The following is an 18,806-nucleotide window of genomic DNA, read 5'->3' as shown; positions in this document are numbered from 1 at the left end:
GTAGCTACAGATATCATAAAACCACCATGTGCAATTAGACACAATCTGTGATGCGTATTTCATTATAAGGCCAGAAGTACCACAGCATGGTTACTGACTTCATTCACAAACTACAAGCACGATCTTTCCAGGTCACGGTTAAGGTCATTGTCTAGCAACAGCAAAAAATCTTCTGTTTCCTCACAGGTATTTACCATCCTTTCAAGGCTGAGTTAATTAGTCAGATTTTATTTTGCGAATGACATTAACCTTGGGGGGAAAAACAACACATAAACAAAGTGGGGAAAAAATTCCTGTTCCGGAAAAGCAAAAGCCATAAATCTGATCATGATGCATTTTTTATTAGTATGCAAAAATAAATCACATTCTAAATGTCTACTGAAACATGGTAGCTGTTTTTTCCTACATGCATTTAAAACAGCCTAAAAACCATGATATGTTACTGGTAAGTACTGCTTTTCTTTTTTATTCCATATGAGTTACAAGTATAAAAATTCAGATCTGGCCCTTCCTTCCCCAAAGCCATTATTAAAATCACATGCAAAACTGATCCTACTGGAAGTACAATTTACTTGAAGCACCTTCGCTCCACTTGGCTAAAGAATGAACAATAATCCACATGCTGGTCTCTGCTTATAAGCCATTTCTAAGAAACAAATACCTTAATCTTAGCAACAACAGGGGTTGGTATTTCCAACCAGAAGCTTTTAACAGAGGAACCTTTTTGGAAAAGTTAAAGCCTAAGCAATCAACTTTTCAAAGCTTCTTTTGTGGAATGAATAAGGTTAGCTTCAAGAATGTTAAAGGATCCCAAGACGTGCATGGCACCCAGTGACTTCATTCCAGCATGGAAGATGCCACCTGGTTGCCCTTCCTCACAAGCACTGAACACAGCAAGACCAGAGAGACCCTATTCCTTGAGAGCCAAGCTCTCACAGCCTTGCTTACAAGCAGAGCACCTTCTCCTAGTCCTGTTTAGAGCAGTTAAGAACAGAGGCAAACTCTGGCCTTGAGGTATGCGTTTATTTGGGATTCATAATACACATCTTCCGTAAGATCTCATGCTGCAGTCATTCAAGTACTATGTTGAGCTTGGGTTTTGGACTTCAGTCCACCAGTACTAATATGTCAGAACTTTTAATTGGGAAGATAATTCATGAAGTCCTTGACTACAAGAACAGCATTACTGCTCAAGCCTGTCAGTCCCATCATAGGGCAGTAAAAAGATCCCCTGGGTACCACTAGTAACTAAGGAACTAAGAGGGTGTTATTCACTGTGGATAGAATGCACACATAGTCTTATGAAGTACATACTGATGGAGGAGAATCAGAGAAGCAGTTTTGTTATTTATCATCTGTTCAGACTACTCAGTATATCTGCAAGGATAAGAAAAGTTATTTTCTCAGGCATCCATAGACAGAAACATTTCCAGGCAGAAAAGCGTTTCAGCCTTTGAAGTCCAGGAAAATCAGAACATAAGTATTTAGGCAAGGAGAGCCTCGAGGGGTTTTTCCCCTTCATGGAGTTTCAGATCGAGCAGTACATTTTACGTAGTTCTTACTGAATCAGACTCCAGGACGGAGTTGAAAGAAGCTGTAAACTGTATTCAGTGGATTTAGTAGGCATTATCAATAAGCAGACCTACTGTGTCTTGTGAGAATTATAGAATCATAATTTGGGCTGAAAGAGACCTGCAGAGGTCATCTAATCCAATCTGCTGTGCAGAGCAGATCTACTTAGACCAGGTTGCTCTAGGATGTATCCAGTCGAGTCTTTAGCACCACCAAAGGTGGAGATTCCAGCACATCTCTGGGCAACTCACTCCAATATTTGACCATCTTCTTGTTAAAAAGAAAAAAAAAAAAAAGGGATTTTCCAGATTCTAGCTTGTGTCTGTTGGCTTTGTCACTGTACTTCTCACACTGCGGAGTCAAAAAACTGAAGCAGCACTCCAGATGCAATCTCACAAGAGCTGAACAGAGGGGAAAGATCACTTCACTGGACCTGCTAGCTACACTCTTATTAATACAGGCCAGGATGCAGTTGGCCTCACAAGGACATGCTTGAAATGTGGCTATTATATGGCTTTAATTAGGCTGAAATAGAAACCCAAAGCTGGCAATGTATCCCTTCTGTGGTTATAAAAGAAGGTGCAACCAAGACTCTAAAAGGCCACGAATTGTTCAGAGTCCCTCGTGGATTAAAAGTGAAATTAAAAAAAAAAAAAAAGAGTGACATTTTGCTGAGTTTCATTAATACAAAAAAACTGTTCTATGTGACACAGTCCTAGAGACACTTCTTTAGAGGATCTAAAATCAGATAGATTAATTTCTCATTTTTCCTGTTGTAACCAAGCTACAGTCTGTGACATCTTATCCTGAAGACATTACTTTCACCCAGATTTTATTGTTAGACCTTTGAACAAAGAAATGACCCAGACTGTAGGAATTGTTGTACCTGATATTCTACTCTATACCAGCAAAATAACACTGTTCTGGCTCTGATTAGATACTCTTAGGATCTAGACTGTAAATGCTAAAAAGGGAGAATACACAGAAGAATTAGACTGTTGAATCAGTGCACCCCTGAAAAAGCATGATGTACACAACTTCTTTCATCTCCCTTTACAGTCAGTTGGAGTCTTGCCCTCAACTATGAGTTGGATTTAGATTATAACATTAAATGAAGGACATTTCAGGTGAAAAATGGGAATCTGCATCTTCCTTAGAGAAGTGTCTTTATATTGCTCATTCTAATACAAAAGCTGCACTGCAAAATGATTTTTCATTGAAATCACTTTGAATTTGATGCAGTGGAGATTTAAGCTGATTGCTGCAGACACTTACTACAGTAAGTGTTTTGGTCCCTTGGCATGGTGGGCTTGCTGCTTTCCAAAACATAGAGTGCTCATATTTTCCCCTACAGATGATTTATCTTTACCCACACCTTTCTCATACTGTTATCTCCTTCATGTGGAACCATAAAACACTGAAATCAGAATAAGAGAACACCACACAGCACAAAAAAGAGCCAGGAAAAGGGATTTAGTGTGGAGCCGACAACTTTAACATATACAGGGACTGTCTGAAATTAAGTGCTGCCTGTAAGCATGAGCGTCAAGCCCAGCCTGCAGCTGGTATCACACGTGAGGATGGAAAGCATCGTCAAACTGCTTGGAGTGCTGCTGAGTTGAGGCGAGTTCAGAGCCCTGCCCTGAGCCTCCCGCCGATGCTCTGACAGCATGTAGAGGTGGAGGAACTGGAACGGTCAAGGGGCTTCCCTGCAGCAGCTGATGTGATTGCACAGACTCCAACCCAGCAGACAGCCCAGGGAGGGAAAGGAAAACGGGGAACGAAATAGCTCTGAATGGCACATTGCTCACACTGTCCTCTTTCCCGAATTGGAATCAACCCACATAACCAGGCAGGAGAACATCTCTCTCCAGAAAGTCGAACGCATACAGCTGTCAGTTCTAACAGGTATTAAAGTCATTATTATGAGCATACACGTTACTATCCAGACAGCACTTTATAAATCCAATCCAGCAGTGCCACCCAGCAGGCCAGAAGCTTTCTTGACAGTAGATTCTACTAGGAATAAGATTTTCATCTATCTAGTTCACAGGACTGAAGGAACTTACTCCCACAGGCAGTAACAGAAAAGGCTTAGTGGAAGATGAGAATAATACCAATGCTTTCATAAACAAGAAGCACAGTGGCATTTCCTCATTCTCATGTGCCTTCTGCAAAGGGGCAGCAATTTTTTAACACAGCAGCCACCATACCTGCTTTTTGTCTACAAAGCTGGGCAGGTTGTCTCAAGGCACACGTTTAACCAAGGTAGAAAATGGTTCTTGGTTGCAGGCGGTAATGAACGAATCCATGGGAGTGACTTCAGCCTGCCAAGGCTCAACTGGTCCCCTGAAGCCTCCGAGGTCTCAGAAGCATCATTAGTGAGTTATGGGAGAGGGATGCTTGCAGCCAACTGAAAACCACCTCTATGGAAGGTATTTGGCGTGCGTGCTGCAGGTAGTTTGCTGCATTTGGGGGTTGGACTAGATGACCTTTGAAGGTCCCTTACAAGCCAAACTATTCTAGATTCTATTTTGTTTCCAGAGGCAGGCCTGGGTATAGAGTCAAGGACCTCCCTGAGCACTGTGGACATTAGCAGGTTCATTCAAATTTGGACACTCCTACTGCCTGGGAAAACATAGCACCTACTGATTTATCTCTCTGTCTCCGTGGGCCTTGTTAGTAGGCACTCTGAGCACCTCAGGACCTTAATGGGTTTATTTATTTTTGCAGCACTTCAGTGCAACAGGTAGGAGTAGCTTCTGTTCACAAATGGAGACCAGAGGCCTGAAAGAATAGATCCTCCCATTTAATTTCTTTAGAAGTCTGAATTCATTGCTGAAGCACCTTTGGTGCTCTCAAGGGTGTCATACTGCTCTCACCCAACTTTGGTGGTGCCTCGGTCTGCTGGGGTGTGCATGCAAAGCTGCCTCAGATGGATGCAACCTCCAGCCCATGAGCTTCACTGAGCCAACACTAACACTCCAGAGCAGATCCTTCAGCTGCCTGTTCCCTCCTTGTCTTGCTCAGCAAATCCCCGTCCTGTAGGTGTACTCATAACACACCTGAGGCAGATGCAGGTTCACTCTGTGCACCCATCTGTGGTGAGGGTGATAAGAAACATGACATGAGGCTTGTGAGAGCCCCATGCAGAGGACAGGCTGTGCACCATTCCCTTTCCACCCTCCACCCACGCACCAGGAACCGGGTTAGCCCAGGGCCCTCCCTTGGTGCAGGTGGCCATGTACAAACCCCACAGCTGCTCCCCTTGTGGCACTGCAGCCTCAGCAATCAAGACCAGCAAGGAGATGAGCCCTGCTCTGCTGGATTTGGAACAGGTCCAGTGAAAAGCCCTAAACATCACCTTCACAGGTGGTTTGAGGCTTTGTATCTCCATTGCTTTCCATTGGCTGAGGAAGAAAAATATTAACCCGTTTCCCAGTCTAATGGGTGAAAGACAAGGTGGATTACCCGCCCAGCTCCTGCTCCTCTACCCTGCCATGGACCTGCGGAGATGGTTATGCGGAGCAGCTATGGCCAGTACTTCTGGGTCAAATCAGCAAGCATCCAAAGATGGGGTAAAAACAGCAGACCCCACAGAGTCCTAGCTGTGTTGCCCCTTTGTGAACAGCCACATATTCTGACATGATCAGCCTCATATTTTGGCACGATCAGCCTCATATTCTGGCACAGACACCACTGGCATCACAGAAGGAGCCACTTTACTGGATGGTTCCTCTTCCTACTCATTTAAAATGGAGGCACGAGCACATAGTCATAGAATCACAGAATCATAGAACCATAGAAACACAGAATGTTAGAATGGCTTGGGTTGGAAGGGACTTTAAAGATTGTCTAGTTCCAACCCCCTACCATGGGCAGGGATACCTTCCGCTAGACCAGGTTGCTCAAAGTCCCATCCAACCTGGCCTTGAACACTCCCAGGGATGGGGGACCTACAGCTTCTCTGGATAACCTGTAGTCACATCACAGATTTGCTGGAAGCAGTGATGTGTTTACCATACATTACTTTTAATATTTAAATGTTTTATTAGCAACATGGCAATGGCCAAAGAAAAGACTCCTTCTCTTTACTAATGGCTTCTGCTTAGGTGTTGCACACCAGGAATAGTCATCATAAGTTTCTCCACTGAATGCAGAAGTGCCACCCTTTCCTGGCTGCATATGAAAGGACACGCTGTGCTACCAAGGCAGCCAGCAGACCAGTGATGCGCTAAAGAAACGTTAATGGAAGAGCTTCTGGGGAGAAGCTCAGCACCAAAGAGACATGAGAGATGAAAGGGACTAGTAGTTCCCGTGCTGGAAAGAGGCATGTGCTTTACCTCCTTCCTTGTTAAGATACATTTGAAATATAGTTGCTATTTTCTAGGAAAAAAAAAAAAAAAAACAAAACCAAAACCGAAAAACAGACTGCATTTTAATGAAGCTTTGCCTGCTGCTTAAGTCAGTTTCATAGCAATTCCTACGAATCCAGGCCTCTACTGACACATGAATTACTTCGTTTTCATTTGCTGAAATGCACCAATTAAAATCTCATAGTGGAAGAGCTACTTCTGAGACACAGCTTGGATGCTTCAGTCAAAAACTCTGTGGCTTTGGCAATCTCAGCAATTTATTTTGCCATGGATCACATTTAGTCACAAATTACAACGTTGAAAGTAGTTAACGGAGTCATAAGCTTCCAGCGAGAGTTTTAGAAAAAAACAGAGTTTGCTGATGTGATAAACATGCACTTAGAATTTCTGCTTTCTGTTCTCAAAATGTGGGTCTCTCTCTGATGTGCAGTTTGCCTTGCTTTCAGATCTGGATATACGGTGGGCCATGCTACACTATATGGAATACCAAGGTCATATGTTTAGAAGCACATAGATGTCAATCTCTTGTTGGTGTCATCAAAGGTTTATAGACTAAATGCAGATAAAACCTTCCTGCCACCAAGAGGCTCATTATATCTCTCATGTTATGTCAAATATCATGAATCTCAACTTCTAGAAATACCGAGCTTCTCATCATATTTGTCAGCATTTTGAGGCACATAAATTTTCTGGTTATCTGAATTCTCATTTTTTCTCCTGGAGACACAAGCAGAGCCAGAGAGTAGTGACAGCTCCATGCTTATTTCAGACACAAGCTCAAACACAAGTCACAAACCAGTTGTGCCCCTGCCTAAGTCACATCATGAGGCCTGGTCCAACAGAGGTATCAGTATGGCTCTGACACAACCGAAACCAAGAGGAGCTGATATCTAACAGCATCTGGGTCACACCAGTCATGCAGGATATGTGAGACCCTGTAGCTCAATCTCTTCCTGAGAAGACATGAACAAAACTCTTCCATGTGCACGTCCTAAAAGCAAAACTTTCAGATCTTTCTGGTGGGTCTGCCTGAATGGCTCCTGATGAAGATACTGCATGATCGTGATATATCTGAATATTCATTAGAGAGGACCTCAAAGCACTCTCATTCTCTTCCCGCACCTGATCTAAGAGCTGTTGTCATTCTTTTCTTTTTTTTTTTTTTTTCCCCTGACTGACTGAATGAGTATTTAATGAGCCAATACAAAACTGAACAGCTTCAGTAGGACAGAGAGCGCACAACTCCCTCAAAAATTGCCTGCAGTCTGGTGGTTTTCAGTACTCTCCTGGGAAATATTGGTTCAAGTTCCTTCAGTGAGATGAGAGGCTTCAGCCTTGGTCTTTCATACCTCAAGGAAGCAATGTGAAATATTAATGCTTTTTATTAACTGACGTGGCACCATTTCCACTTGTGTGTGAGAAACAGCCAACCTCATTAAAGCACTTAACCTTGGGAGAGTATTAGGCTGTGTAACATGAGCAAAAGGAAGCTCCATCCTCCAACAGCTGTCAGGACGCTAATTCTATGTCCTATCCCCCACCAGCTACCTCAGGCATGCCAGATTTGAAGAATCTCATTTCAGGTGGCACTCCTGGCTTTACAAGAACTTGGTGCCTGACACAGGAATGTGGCTTCCACTGGAGGAGAAAGAGCCAAAAAACTGAAATGTTACAATTCTGAATCCAAATTTCCTTGGTGGACTTAGCTATGGCTGTCATGGAAGGACACGATCCATCAAGGAACTCTCAGGTCACACATTTCCCTCAATTAAGGGCATGACTGATTTCTGCAGAACTCTGTGGGAAAACTTCCATGGACTTCACTAGGAAGTGGTTTATTCCTCTGGTGCCCGTAATTCCATCATGGTGTTTAAGCACTCTAGTTTGCTAGGTCTATGATGCAGGAGAGTTCTTACATGCCAAATGGAGCACAGTTTATCTCAGTTCTCATAAAACTCTACTGAAAAAAAGAAATGGAAGCTATTAAATAATTCAAGGGTGTCATAGCCATCAGCTAGCTGAGTACTTGTGAAACACAACGTGCTCACAGAACATGACACTAAACCTCGTCTTACTCACAAGAACTTCTCTCTAAGAAAAAAAACCAAACATATAACAAGGCTACGTATTTCTTCTCATACTGGGTATCTTCTAAAAACAATAATAATGGAAACACAGCATTTCTCATCCAAGTAAGGATGAACAGTGATTTCAAATCAACATCACCTTTTTAATCTCTGGATATGGAGCAACAAGGTACAGCATTGGGGCAACAAAATAACTTTGACATCTAATTCTCAAAAGTAGAGAGCTCAAGTTTAAAGCAACCAGAGCTGGTACTACAAAGGTGGCTGGATCATATCAGCTACATCATCAGGGGAACTAATAAATGTACCTGCTTCATAGATGGTCCACAGTCTCTAAGCCAAGAGGTACAGTCCCCTCTGTGTTCTGTGTACATCAATGGACTACATAGCCATGCCGCTTTGGGTTACCAAAGAGCTCTGCATCATGGCATGTTTTTTGGCCTTAAAAGGGAAACTAGTATTTAGAGCACGTATTATGGCCAATCAAAGCCACAAGCACCTCAAATATCCTACGAGCCATGTTGCAGCCCACTAGAATGGTATTTTTTTACTTGAAACTGTAGATATGTGCTGCTGCATTCAACAATAGATTGAGAGCATACAGATGTGCAAACTCAGCTGGGAAAGTGTTGGAGGGCTGTGAAGAGCAGAGGGAGCCAGATCTCATGGAGATTCGCCTCTGCTTCCTTGGGGTCTTTGCAGAGACTTAGATGGTGGAGTTGTCTGGAGTGAACCAGCCCCACAACTACACCTGGGTTTCGCTGGGGTGGAGTTTTCACTCCAAAAGAGAATCTGCAAGGAACAAATACTTATGCGATCTGGATGACCAAGTGACTGGGACCTGGGGGTGACCCCAGCGAGGTACCATATTTAACAGCGTGGGCATCTCTGTTGACTTTTGCGAGTAATCAAGCACAGCTGTAACTGTGGTATCCATAGCATTCCCCCTGTGACATGTTCACAGGAGCTGAATTTGGACCACAAATGCCAGCACAGTGAGCAAGGAGACATCTAACTGAGGAGCCTCCAATAGCAAGGCAAGAGGTGTGTCTTCAGCTCTGCCCTCCTGTAGTTTGTGCTCCAGCTCAGCAATTGCACAACCAGTCCTCCCTCCACTCCATAGCCAGAGACTGGATTATCTTTAGCAGATAAGCACCAAAGTCCTTTTTTTTTCAAAAGCTATGCAAGAGGTCAGTGCTATCTTTATAAGCATAGTCAAGGAGATAGCATGTCACCGTCACCAGCCCCCATCCCTTATGCCTGTGGAGTTTAGCTTTGAGGCTTAGAGGTTAAGCGCACAGAAGTTTTAAGCACCAAATTTTAGGGACTAGCTCAAGTGATAGATAGGCACTGTAAGTCCTTCGTGGCTTTTCCACTCAGTGCCATATCTGCAGGTGCAGTATGTCATTATGCATGTGTTTTAGGACACAAGTACTAGCCCATGGTTTCTGATCCTAGAAAGCAGCAGATTGATCAGAGAATGTGGATTCTGAGGAGCAGTCATTGAAAGGAAACTCAAAGAGATCAAAGAGATCAAAGCAGCTGACAAGGTGCAGAAAATTAAGCACTGGGGTGAGTTGAAGCAGACAGGAAAAAAATGAGAGAACAAGATAGAGAGCTGCAAATATGTGTGGATGTGCATGCACACAGGAGAGATTCCTCTGGGCAATACTGAGTGTCTACGCCTGCACAGACACAACGTTCCACTCATTGCAGCAGATCTGAAAGGAAACTTGGCCTTCAACACAGGGCTGCCAAAACATTTTAGGCAAGAAATAAAACTGCTCCAAAGATAGAGACACACACCTCCCAGTGTACATGAGAGAACACAAAAAAGTCACTTCTATGTTCAGTCTAGCTCCTGCTTTTAGGATACTCTCACCTTTACACACACCCATCCTTAACTACTGGCGCAATTTTGGAAAGCTCTGACTATGAAATAGGGCTCTCTTTTTGTTCAACAGCAGCTGTGGAAGAGAGGCACCGTAATGTGAAACAGGCAGTGCTGAAAAATGACATTTTGGAGGTTCATTCAACTAGCATTGGTCCAATCCTGTGGCTGGAGCACATCTAGTTTGCTTGAATGTTAAAGGAACATGTGTACCTTGTTTGAAACCACAACGGGATACAAACTAAAGTGTGTGTGTGTTGGAGGTGGGTGTTTGGGAGACTAATTTCAAAAGCGCACCACGATGTACTTTTCATATCTCTAAAATGCTCCTGTAACGTAGTCACCAGGTGAATTCAAAACGAAAAGGTCCTGATCCGGGTGCCTGTCACCTGCTGCAATCACTTGGAACTGCCCCCACACCCAAGTGTGCATCGCCCCAGCAATTCTCCCCATCCCAAGAGGCAGACCTATATTTGAAACCACAGAGGCGTATAATCTGATGGAAACGGTATTCTTTGAGTCCGTGGGCAGTGCCCAGCACCCTGGTAACACCACGTTTGTTCATTTGCTGCTGTTTAGTGAACCCTCAAAACAGTGGTGTGCAGTTGGGTTTCTAAATTACAAGACAACAGACAAAGGGAATACATGAGACAAAATTAAAGACATTACTCCTGGCTCACATAAATTATCTCTGTAGTCTATTTTAACAGCGTGGATTTACCAGTGCATGTTAAAACAGTATGAATAATAAACCCACCTAGCAGACTAACTAGGCATTAATGAAAAAGCAGAATATTGTCTGGTGTTCTCCAAGACACAGGAAGAAAAATATTCCCACCAGTTCTGATAATGCCTTTCCAGGGGGAAAGAATCATAATCTTCTGTATTGAAAAAGAGAGTGATCTCTCAGAGTCGGAAAGAAAAGAAATTAATAAAACTAATTACACGCGTCGCTCATGGAGGAATCGAAGGCACTAAGCCAGCCCAGGAGAGCCGGGTTCTTGCATGCTGTTCGCTTTACAACTTCCCTGTCATTGTTCGCGGCCCCACGGAGGCACCTCCCGGCGCCCGGCGGGGGCTGCGCGGAGCGCGGCTGCGGAGCGGCTTCGCCTCTCGGTGCCGTCCCGGCTAAACTCCGGCTCCCAGTTACTCCCCCCTGACCAAGCTGGCGGGTCGGGCTGCCTCATGGCACCGTTCCCTTAAAGGGGCCGTGCGGGAGGCAGTTCGTGCGCGAGTGTGTGGCACACACGCTCCCGCTGCCGAGCGCCGCGAAGAGCTTTGCAGCCGCGGCGCCGGGAGCCCGACCTCCGCTTGCAAATCCGCCTCGGCGGGGAGAAAACCGCTTGGCATGTAGGAGAGAGGAGAGGGAAAAAGGTGCGGGGAGGACGAAAGGGAGGCGGGGGGCAAGAAAGAAAGGGAAAGAAAAAAAAAAAGAAAAAAAAAAGAGCTGCCTCTTTAAATGCTGGGGGCTGAGCCCTCGCCGGGGCGTCCGCAGCCGGATCCAGCCTCCCTCCCCTTGGCCGTGCCTCGCCGGCGCTTGTTGCACAGCCCCGAGTGCCGGCAGCGCGGCGCACGGGCGCTGCTGCTGCGCGGGGAGCGCGGAGCCGCGCGGGCCGGGGCCATGATCGCGATCCCGCCGCGCTGCGCGCCCGCCCGCCGCAGCCGCGCCGCCGCCCGCTCGCCCTAGAGCCGCTCCCGGCGCCGCGCAGCCCTCCCCGCCCGGTAAGTTTGCGGCCGCCCGGTGCCGGGGGAGGGTGCGGGGCGGGCGGCGCACCTGGCCGGCAGCCCGGCGGGGCGAGGCTGGGCGGCGGGCAGGTGCCCGCTTGTGCGGGCTCTCCGGGGGCGCAAGTCGGCCGTCCCCAACTCCGACATCCAGATCTCCCCCGGCGTTCGCAGCCCTCCTCTAACAGGTGACTCGGTGCCTGCCCGCTCCCCCCGGCGGCTCCTGCGCCTTCCTCCTCCTCCTCGCTGCCGCCTAACAGGTGGCGGTGCCGCCTCGCCTTCCTCCGTGCAGGCAAGGGGGGTCCGCGGCCCCTGCGGCCGCCGCTGCCCCTCCCTGAGGGGCTCTCGCAGCCCCGGGGGCTCTCCCAAGGGCTGTGTTGTAGCGGGGAGAGGTGGGGTGGGTGTGGAGAGGGGGAGCCGTGTTCTGCCACCCCGCTGCTTCTCTGGAAGCCGCTCACCCTCCTGCCCGCATTCATGGCCCCGCTGTGTGTCTGTCTTTGCAGCGGGCATGGGGAACCAGGTGGAGAAGTTGACCCATCTGAACTACAAGGAAGTTCCCACGGCCGACCCGACAGGTATGGACAGAGATGAAGGGCCCAGGATCGGAGTCTCCTACATATTTTCGAATGATGATGATGAGCTGGAACAGCAGCAGGATTCGGTGCACGACCTGGGGGGTGAGCACCCTGCCCTGCAGCCCTACGATCCCCAGCTGCATGAGGTGGAGTGCTCAGTTTATTACCGGGATGAGTGTATTTACCAGAAGAGCTTTTCTGAGGAGGACACACTGCCAGAGGAGGGTGACGAAGGAGGTGGGGGGCATCTGAGCACCTACACCCCGGAGAACCTGCTGAATAGGTGCAAACCAGGTGACCTGGTAGAGTTTGTGTGCCAGGCCCAGTATCCACACTGGGCGGTCTATGTCGGAGATTTTCAAGTCGTGCACCTGCACAGGCTGGAGGTGGTGAACAGCTTCCTCACCGATGCCAGCCAGGGCAGACGGGGCCGCATTGCCAACCGGCTGTACCGCTACAAACCCCTCAGCCCGGCCGTGGTGGTGCGCAATGCCCTGGACCAGGTGGGTTGCAAGGACCGGGACTTGAGCTGGAGAAACTCTGAGTGTTTCGCTGCCTGGTGCCGGTACGGCAAGCGGGAGTTTAAAATTGGCGGGGAGCTACGCATAGGCAAGCAGCCCTACCGATTGCAGATCCGGCTGGGTGACAAGCGCAGCCATACGTTGGAGTTTCAGAGCCTGGAGGATCTGATTATGGAGAAGAGGAGAAATGACCAGATTGGTAGGGCTGCCGTGATCCAGGAGCTCTCCAGCCACCTGCAGGCTGCGGAGGAGGAGGAAGAGGAGGAGGAAGACCATCATCATCCAGGTGCTCGGACTGCTGTGGAGTAGCAGCCTCAGCACCACCATGCTGCTTAGCCTGGGTGATGGGGATTAAAACTGAAGGCTGCGAAATTGAGCTGTTATAAGCCCTTTGGGCCGCTTCGGTGCAGCTCCATTCCAATCACATGTGAAAGGAAGAGGGAAAGCTGATTAAGTGTCTGTGCTTTAGTGTTTAACTCCTTCAGTGCTTGATGGTGAAACCACTGACTTATTTGTAGAGGATAAAACTCAGGGCAATTTTACCCATCTCCACTCCCACCTCTTTCCCTTCCTCTCTGCCCTCTTTGTGCATAGTCTTTCCTTCAACCATCTGCCAGTAGGCCTGACCCTACAAGATGCTAAATGCCTTTGGCATCTACTTATCAGCTGAAGTAAAGAGTATTTAATACTATTAAGAAGGAGCCATCAACTTTCAGGACATGGCCATGTAGCTCTGACTGTCTGATTAGTTTGGTAGCTGAGAAGTGCGAGGATATTGTTTTCCCTTCTCTGCCCTTGTTTCTCTTCAGTTGTGGCTCCTGTTGGTATTGCAACAAGCTGCTTGCTTGCCTGGTGCAAGGCTTCATGGATTGATAGCCAGCTCCCCAGGTGGTGTAAGGGAAAAATCTCTGCTAATTTTCATGAGATGGGTTTGATGTGTCTGGTGCCTCCTTAATTCATAGGAACTTGCAGGTGGGCTGGGCTCCTTTGCTATCAGTGAGTGTCTTTGAGGACAGAAGATGTATTTTTGATGGCCAGTCCCAGGGGAGGAAGAAGTTTGCAACCCTGATTAAGGCATCTGCACATTGGTGGGTGCTGGGACTCTTACAGGCAGACAAGAAGCTGTTCCTGTACTTGTTACACCCTAAAGCAAATGGCAGAGGTGATTACATCTGTGGTGCACATTGAGGCAGCAGAAGCGTGTTGCTCATGTGCGAGAGATGTCACGAGTAAGCTGTCCCCCGAGAGGGTGGCCTCTTGGCTGGGTGCTCGTGGCTGTGAGCTTGTCACAGGTTCCGCACCACAGTAAACACGGCTGTGATGGGAAGTGATGGGGAGGGAGCACAGGCTGGAAGGCATCGCAGGAAGGGGGTTTGGGTGTACCTTTTTTCCTTCCTTAGCACAAAGCAATTTCCTCTTCATTAGAGATTTTGTATTTCTTTTTTTTTTTTTTTTTCTTCTATGCAGCTGAGCTGTAGCATTAGAGAAAAGGAGAGGACATGCCTCCAAAGTTGTTGTGCAAGTCCCTCATTAAACACGAGAGGACAGGGAGTGCAGTGCTGCCTGCCTTGAATATTCCCTGAACTTGTTATCAGCTGTTGAACTGGTCTCCCACACAAGCAGCACTGTTAGATCTTTGTCCTGGGATCTGAAGTGTGTGAGCAAACACTGATTTGGAGGCAGTTTCTAATGCAAAATTCATTCCCCTTAAAGCACAATAGTGATGAGGTGAACTTGAAGATAAGCTTGAGTTAATTTCAATAATGGAAACTAAACATGTGATGTAAACTTGAAGCATAGTTAATACCGTCTTCCCTGCAGTTGTTTACAGTTACACCACAAATAGCAAAGTACTTTGTGTCCTTTCCACCCCTGAGACTGGAGCAAAGTTTGTCATTTAAGAATAGGTAGATACCAGCTTTTGATTAGTTCAGACTATTCAAAGCAACTTTGCCAGTGTAATCCAAATAGATTGTGGTGTTATGTTTTCTGCCTAAAATACACAAGCTATGAAAAAGCTCTGAAAGACCACTTCATCCTGGCTTCAGGAGGGAAAAATAACTTTTAGGGTTATGAAAATACACCATATACTGTTTCCTTAATGACTCCCATGCTCTCATTTTGGGCTGTGAGATATCCAAATCCAACGGACAGTTTAACATCAAGCTCCCTTAGAATGCTATAGCTCAGGTGTCTGCACTAAGAAGTTTCTTTTTTTTTTGTTTCTTTTTTTCTCCAATATGCAATTGAGTTATACTCAAGTTACTGTGGTTGTCAAGCAGATGCGTGCGACCTTGCTTCGAGAGCATAATAACTACCCATATCTAACTGTAATAGGGTCAAGATGTGGATGTCTGCACACAGGTTTTATAGAACTACTATTATAGTAACCACTAAAAGCAGAAATGATCACTGAAATAGTACGAAAAAGAATGAAGGAGAATCTCTGTTGTACTGACTGATGTGAGACAACTGAGATTATCTAGACCATAAGTAAATGTCTGGCTGTGGTTTCTTTCATACTGAGACCTTGTACATAACAAAGTTTATTTCACTGTGTAATATAGGTATGTAAAATAATATTTTCTTACAGATATTTTTGAAAGTTAAAAAAAAAATCCCTTCATAACCTTGCATTTGAAAGTAAGTTGTTATGCGCATTATTTTCCAGTCCTCTGAATGGGTTTATTTTTCATTAGTGATCTAAAGTATATGCTAGGTCATAAAGTATAGAAAATGCTATAAATGTCAAATATTATGTATCTACAGGGTACTAAACAGTAAACTAGTTGTGAAAATATTTTTCCCTTGTGTCTGAAACATCGGAACTGTGACACTTAGCTATTTCTCTCCTTCTGAGATACCCTGCATAGTCTGGCTTTGTTTTCTGTGGTTTTTTTTTTTTTTTACTTTTTTTTTTTTTTTTTTTTAAAAAAAGGGCCAAATCTGCTTGGGAATGGAGAGCAAAGCTGCTTCGACCAACTGAAATCGTGTCTTGTGCTGATCTTGGTGCTTCTCTGTACTGGTCATGCCTTTTGGGATAAATTCCCACAGGCACAGAGCCTTAGCAAAGAATCCCAGAGCTTGCACTGCCTTGCTGAGATTTGCCTCGCAGCAAAGCAGGGTCTGGCGTGCGTTCTGCTATGTTAAAGCTATGTGCTCCTCTGACACCTGGGGTACAGGTGTTCAGTATTTACAACGTAGCTTGCAGAAAAATTAAAGGATTCCAGATATCTATGTTTGGGAGTTTATTCTGTCTCCTGCTATTCTGTTATGTGCAAAAGTAGAAGAGGGAGAGTAGCCTGGAGGTTTTTTATTTAGTCTGGAAGAGGGCTACCTCCATACAGAGATTTCTTATTCCAGCAGATAAAGATGCAACTGTTGAATCTGTAACAGGCGGATCTTTTTTCCCTACCTGTTGATTAGGCAATGTTATTTAATAGGTGCTGCTAAACACCATTGCAAACATTTCTAAGCAGTCTGTTTTTAAAGCCGTGGCCCCACAGTGAGCTGGATGTGAGAACAGGAATTGCTGTAGCAGCACATCACAACTGCTTTGTTTCTTGTCTTTGCTGTACTTTGCTCAGTTACTGTCAGCAGACTAGGTTGGGGTTTCTAGAGCTTGATTTTAGAAAAGATCTCCCAGGAAAACAGACTTTTTTGCGTATGTGTCTCCTTCAAGACTCTTGTGTAGATCACAAAAGAGAGGGGAAGAAAACAGATGGAAGTGCTGGTCTCTGCAGCTCTGTCTTGAACATACAGAAATTCAGGTGTGATCCTTCTGCCGAACTTCTGGTTCAGCAAAGGTCCTAAGCCTATACCGAAGTCCTGAAGTTGTGAGTAGACCCTACCTTGAGCCACTTGGAGATCAGTAGGACTATTCATGTGCTTGAAGTTAACTGTATATTTACATTTCTTTGTGAATAAGGGCCTGGAATTTCAATCTGAGGTCTCTGGTGGAGGATCTGAGGTTGCATAATCAGGGGGGAGAACAAGCACTGCTGTGAAAGCTGTTTCTCAAAGGGCCTCTTGTCCAAACAAGGCTTGTGGAATCCAGCCCAAACTTTGGCCTCAGTTTCCCCCTGGAAATCCAGGAGCCGCACTCACCGATTTGGTGAGAGGCGGGAGGTGTATCACACAGCAGTTGTAAACCCAGCTGGTGACTGTGCCGCAGACTGTTCTCTGCTATCTTTTGTCCGTCTGGTTATGCTTGAACTTTCTTTTGTGCTTTTAACATTTAAAGTTAATATCATTTGTTTTAAAAGCCCTTTGATTGTGCAAACACTTAATCATCTGTATGAATTCACTCATCTGGGAATACCTGCCGCTACTGATAGGATGACTGCTGTGAATATCATTATGCACATGTTAATGCTGGCAAGACTAAGCCCCAGATGTGTAAATGTAGATGAGCTGTCTTATTTCCCCAGAGTATTGGTATGTTTGATGCAAATAATGTCTTGGAAAATACTTTCTAGCAAAACCAACAATTATCACTTGATTGAGTAATTTTAAAAACGCAGTTTAGGCATTCACCTTCCAATGACAGTGAACAAAGGCATAAACTGAACACTATTGGAAGTTATCCCTGATTCTGTGTGAATGCGAAGTATTGATTACAGCAGCACTCTAGAGCTCACCTGGCCAACATAGTAGGCAGTTGCAGGGTAGGCAGGGACTAAATACCCAAAAGCTAATTCAAATATTCTATTTTCTTACTTGGAAAAATATATTCTTCGGACTGAAGGACCCTAGACTATGGAAGTAAACTTTCAATTGTTTAGTATAAATGAAACCCTAGGCAAACTTGTTAAGTTTTGTTCATTTAAATTCAATATTCCACTCTCAGTACTAAAATAGGTAATATTATGTGATGACTATATTTCAGATTTTGAATGTAATGGTGGCTTTTTTTTTTTTTTATCCTTTGGTTAAGCTTTACCAAAGGTCTGTCCTTGAGTGTGTGCAGTGTGTTGTCGAGTGGTTTCCCACCTGTGCTTTTCTGACAATTAACAGCACCAACCATAAGTCTAACAGCCATGTAGGAACAAATATTTTTTTTTTGACAGCAAAATTATAATTTTATATAACAGATCAGAGACTAGTAACTAAGTAGAGGTAGGAAATACATTGTTTCCAACAGCAGTTTCTATTTGTAAGAAATCTACTGTTAATTAAATGTTGACTACTCTTTTAAATCAGTGTGCAGTGGTAAGGCGAGGTGTATTGTATGATGGGCTTAGACTTTCAGATTATAATTTTTTTTTTTTTCTTAGCTGTGGATAGGAAGAAATCAGGGTGACTTCAGACACTGGTGGTTTAGACGGTTCTTTTACATGAATATTGAATTAGTAGCTTTCTCTAAATGCACACTTAAAATTCCTGACATTGTAACACTTCATGGAATCATCCACAATAACAAGTGTAATCACAAAATATGATTTTTTTTTTCCACCCTGAGTGTTTTCTGTAAGCCATCTTTTGTCAGTAAATGTTGAATTGTTAGTGCAAATATCTTCTTTTCCTGAGAAAGAAGTACAGATCATTGATTGTACCATTTCCTTCAAAATGAAGGGCATTGCATATTAACTAAAAAGAAATAAAAGATTTATAGTATCTTTTACAACCTTTCTTTTCTTTACTTTTTGAATGGTGTGGGGTTTTTTTCCCCAGCTTTTTGAAGAACTAGTGATTTCTCATGATGGATGCATCAGACACAAAACAATCAATGTTTTCACTGACTTCACATGTCAGATCAAAATCTGTTTGGTTTTGTTCTTGCTCCAAAGAGAGTGGATGAATAATCTCTGTACAAGGCCAGACTATCAGCTGTGTAATAGGCAATAGCTGTATTAGATCTGATGAGGATCTGGCCCATAATTTAATTTTAAAAGTGGAAAATGAATTCAGCAGAAGATCATATAGTGTTAGTTGGCACCCGGGCTTGTCTTGTCTGCCAGCAACTGCTGAAGGAACAGATGTAGTGTCTGTGAGAGGGAGAAATGAGAGAACATCAGAACTCATGGGGAGTTTTTGGAAAATCCGTACAACTGTTCAGTTTG

General features: G+C 45.0%; 1 protein-coding gene across 1 annotated transcript; it reads left to right on the top strand.

Moving 5' to 3' along the window:
• The first annotated feature begins 11,492 nt into the window (after positions 1 to 11,492).
• LRATD2 (LRAT domain containing 2) lies at positions 11,493 to 15,670 on the top strand. Its single transcript, XM_065630186.1, has 2 exons — positions 11,493 to 11,648; positions 12,152 to 15,670. The coding sequence occupies exon 2, from the start codon at positions 12,157 to 12,159 to the stop codon at positions 13,051 to 13,053; it is 897 nt and encodes a 298-aa protein (XP_065486258.1). The 5' UTR covers positions 11,493 to 11,648; positions 12,152 to 12,156; the 3' UTR covers positions 13,054 to 15,670.
• The last annotated feature ends 3,136 nt before the right edge of the window (positions 15,671 to 18,806 follow it).

This window comes from Caloenas nicobarica, chromosome 2 (assembly GCF_036013445.1).
Source record: "Caloenas nicobarica isolate bCalNic1 chromosome 2, bCalNic1.hap1, whole genome shotgun sequence".
Lineage (NCBI taxonomy): Eukaryota > Metazoa > Chordata > Aves > Columbiformes > Columbidae > Caloenas > Caloenas nicobarica.
The sequence above is the reverse complement of the archived record's forward strand: the minus strand, read 5'-3'. Positions and strand labels throughout refer to the sequence as shown.

Excerpts from the sequence above, each read along its gene's own strand:
- LRATD2 (XM_065630186.1), top strand. The coding sequence starts at position 12,157 with ATGGGGAACCAGGTGGAGAAGTTGACCCATCTGAACTACAAGGAAGTT.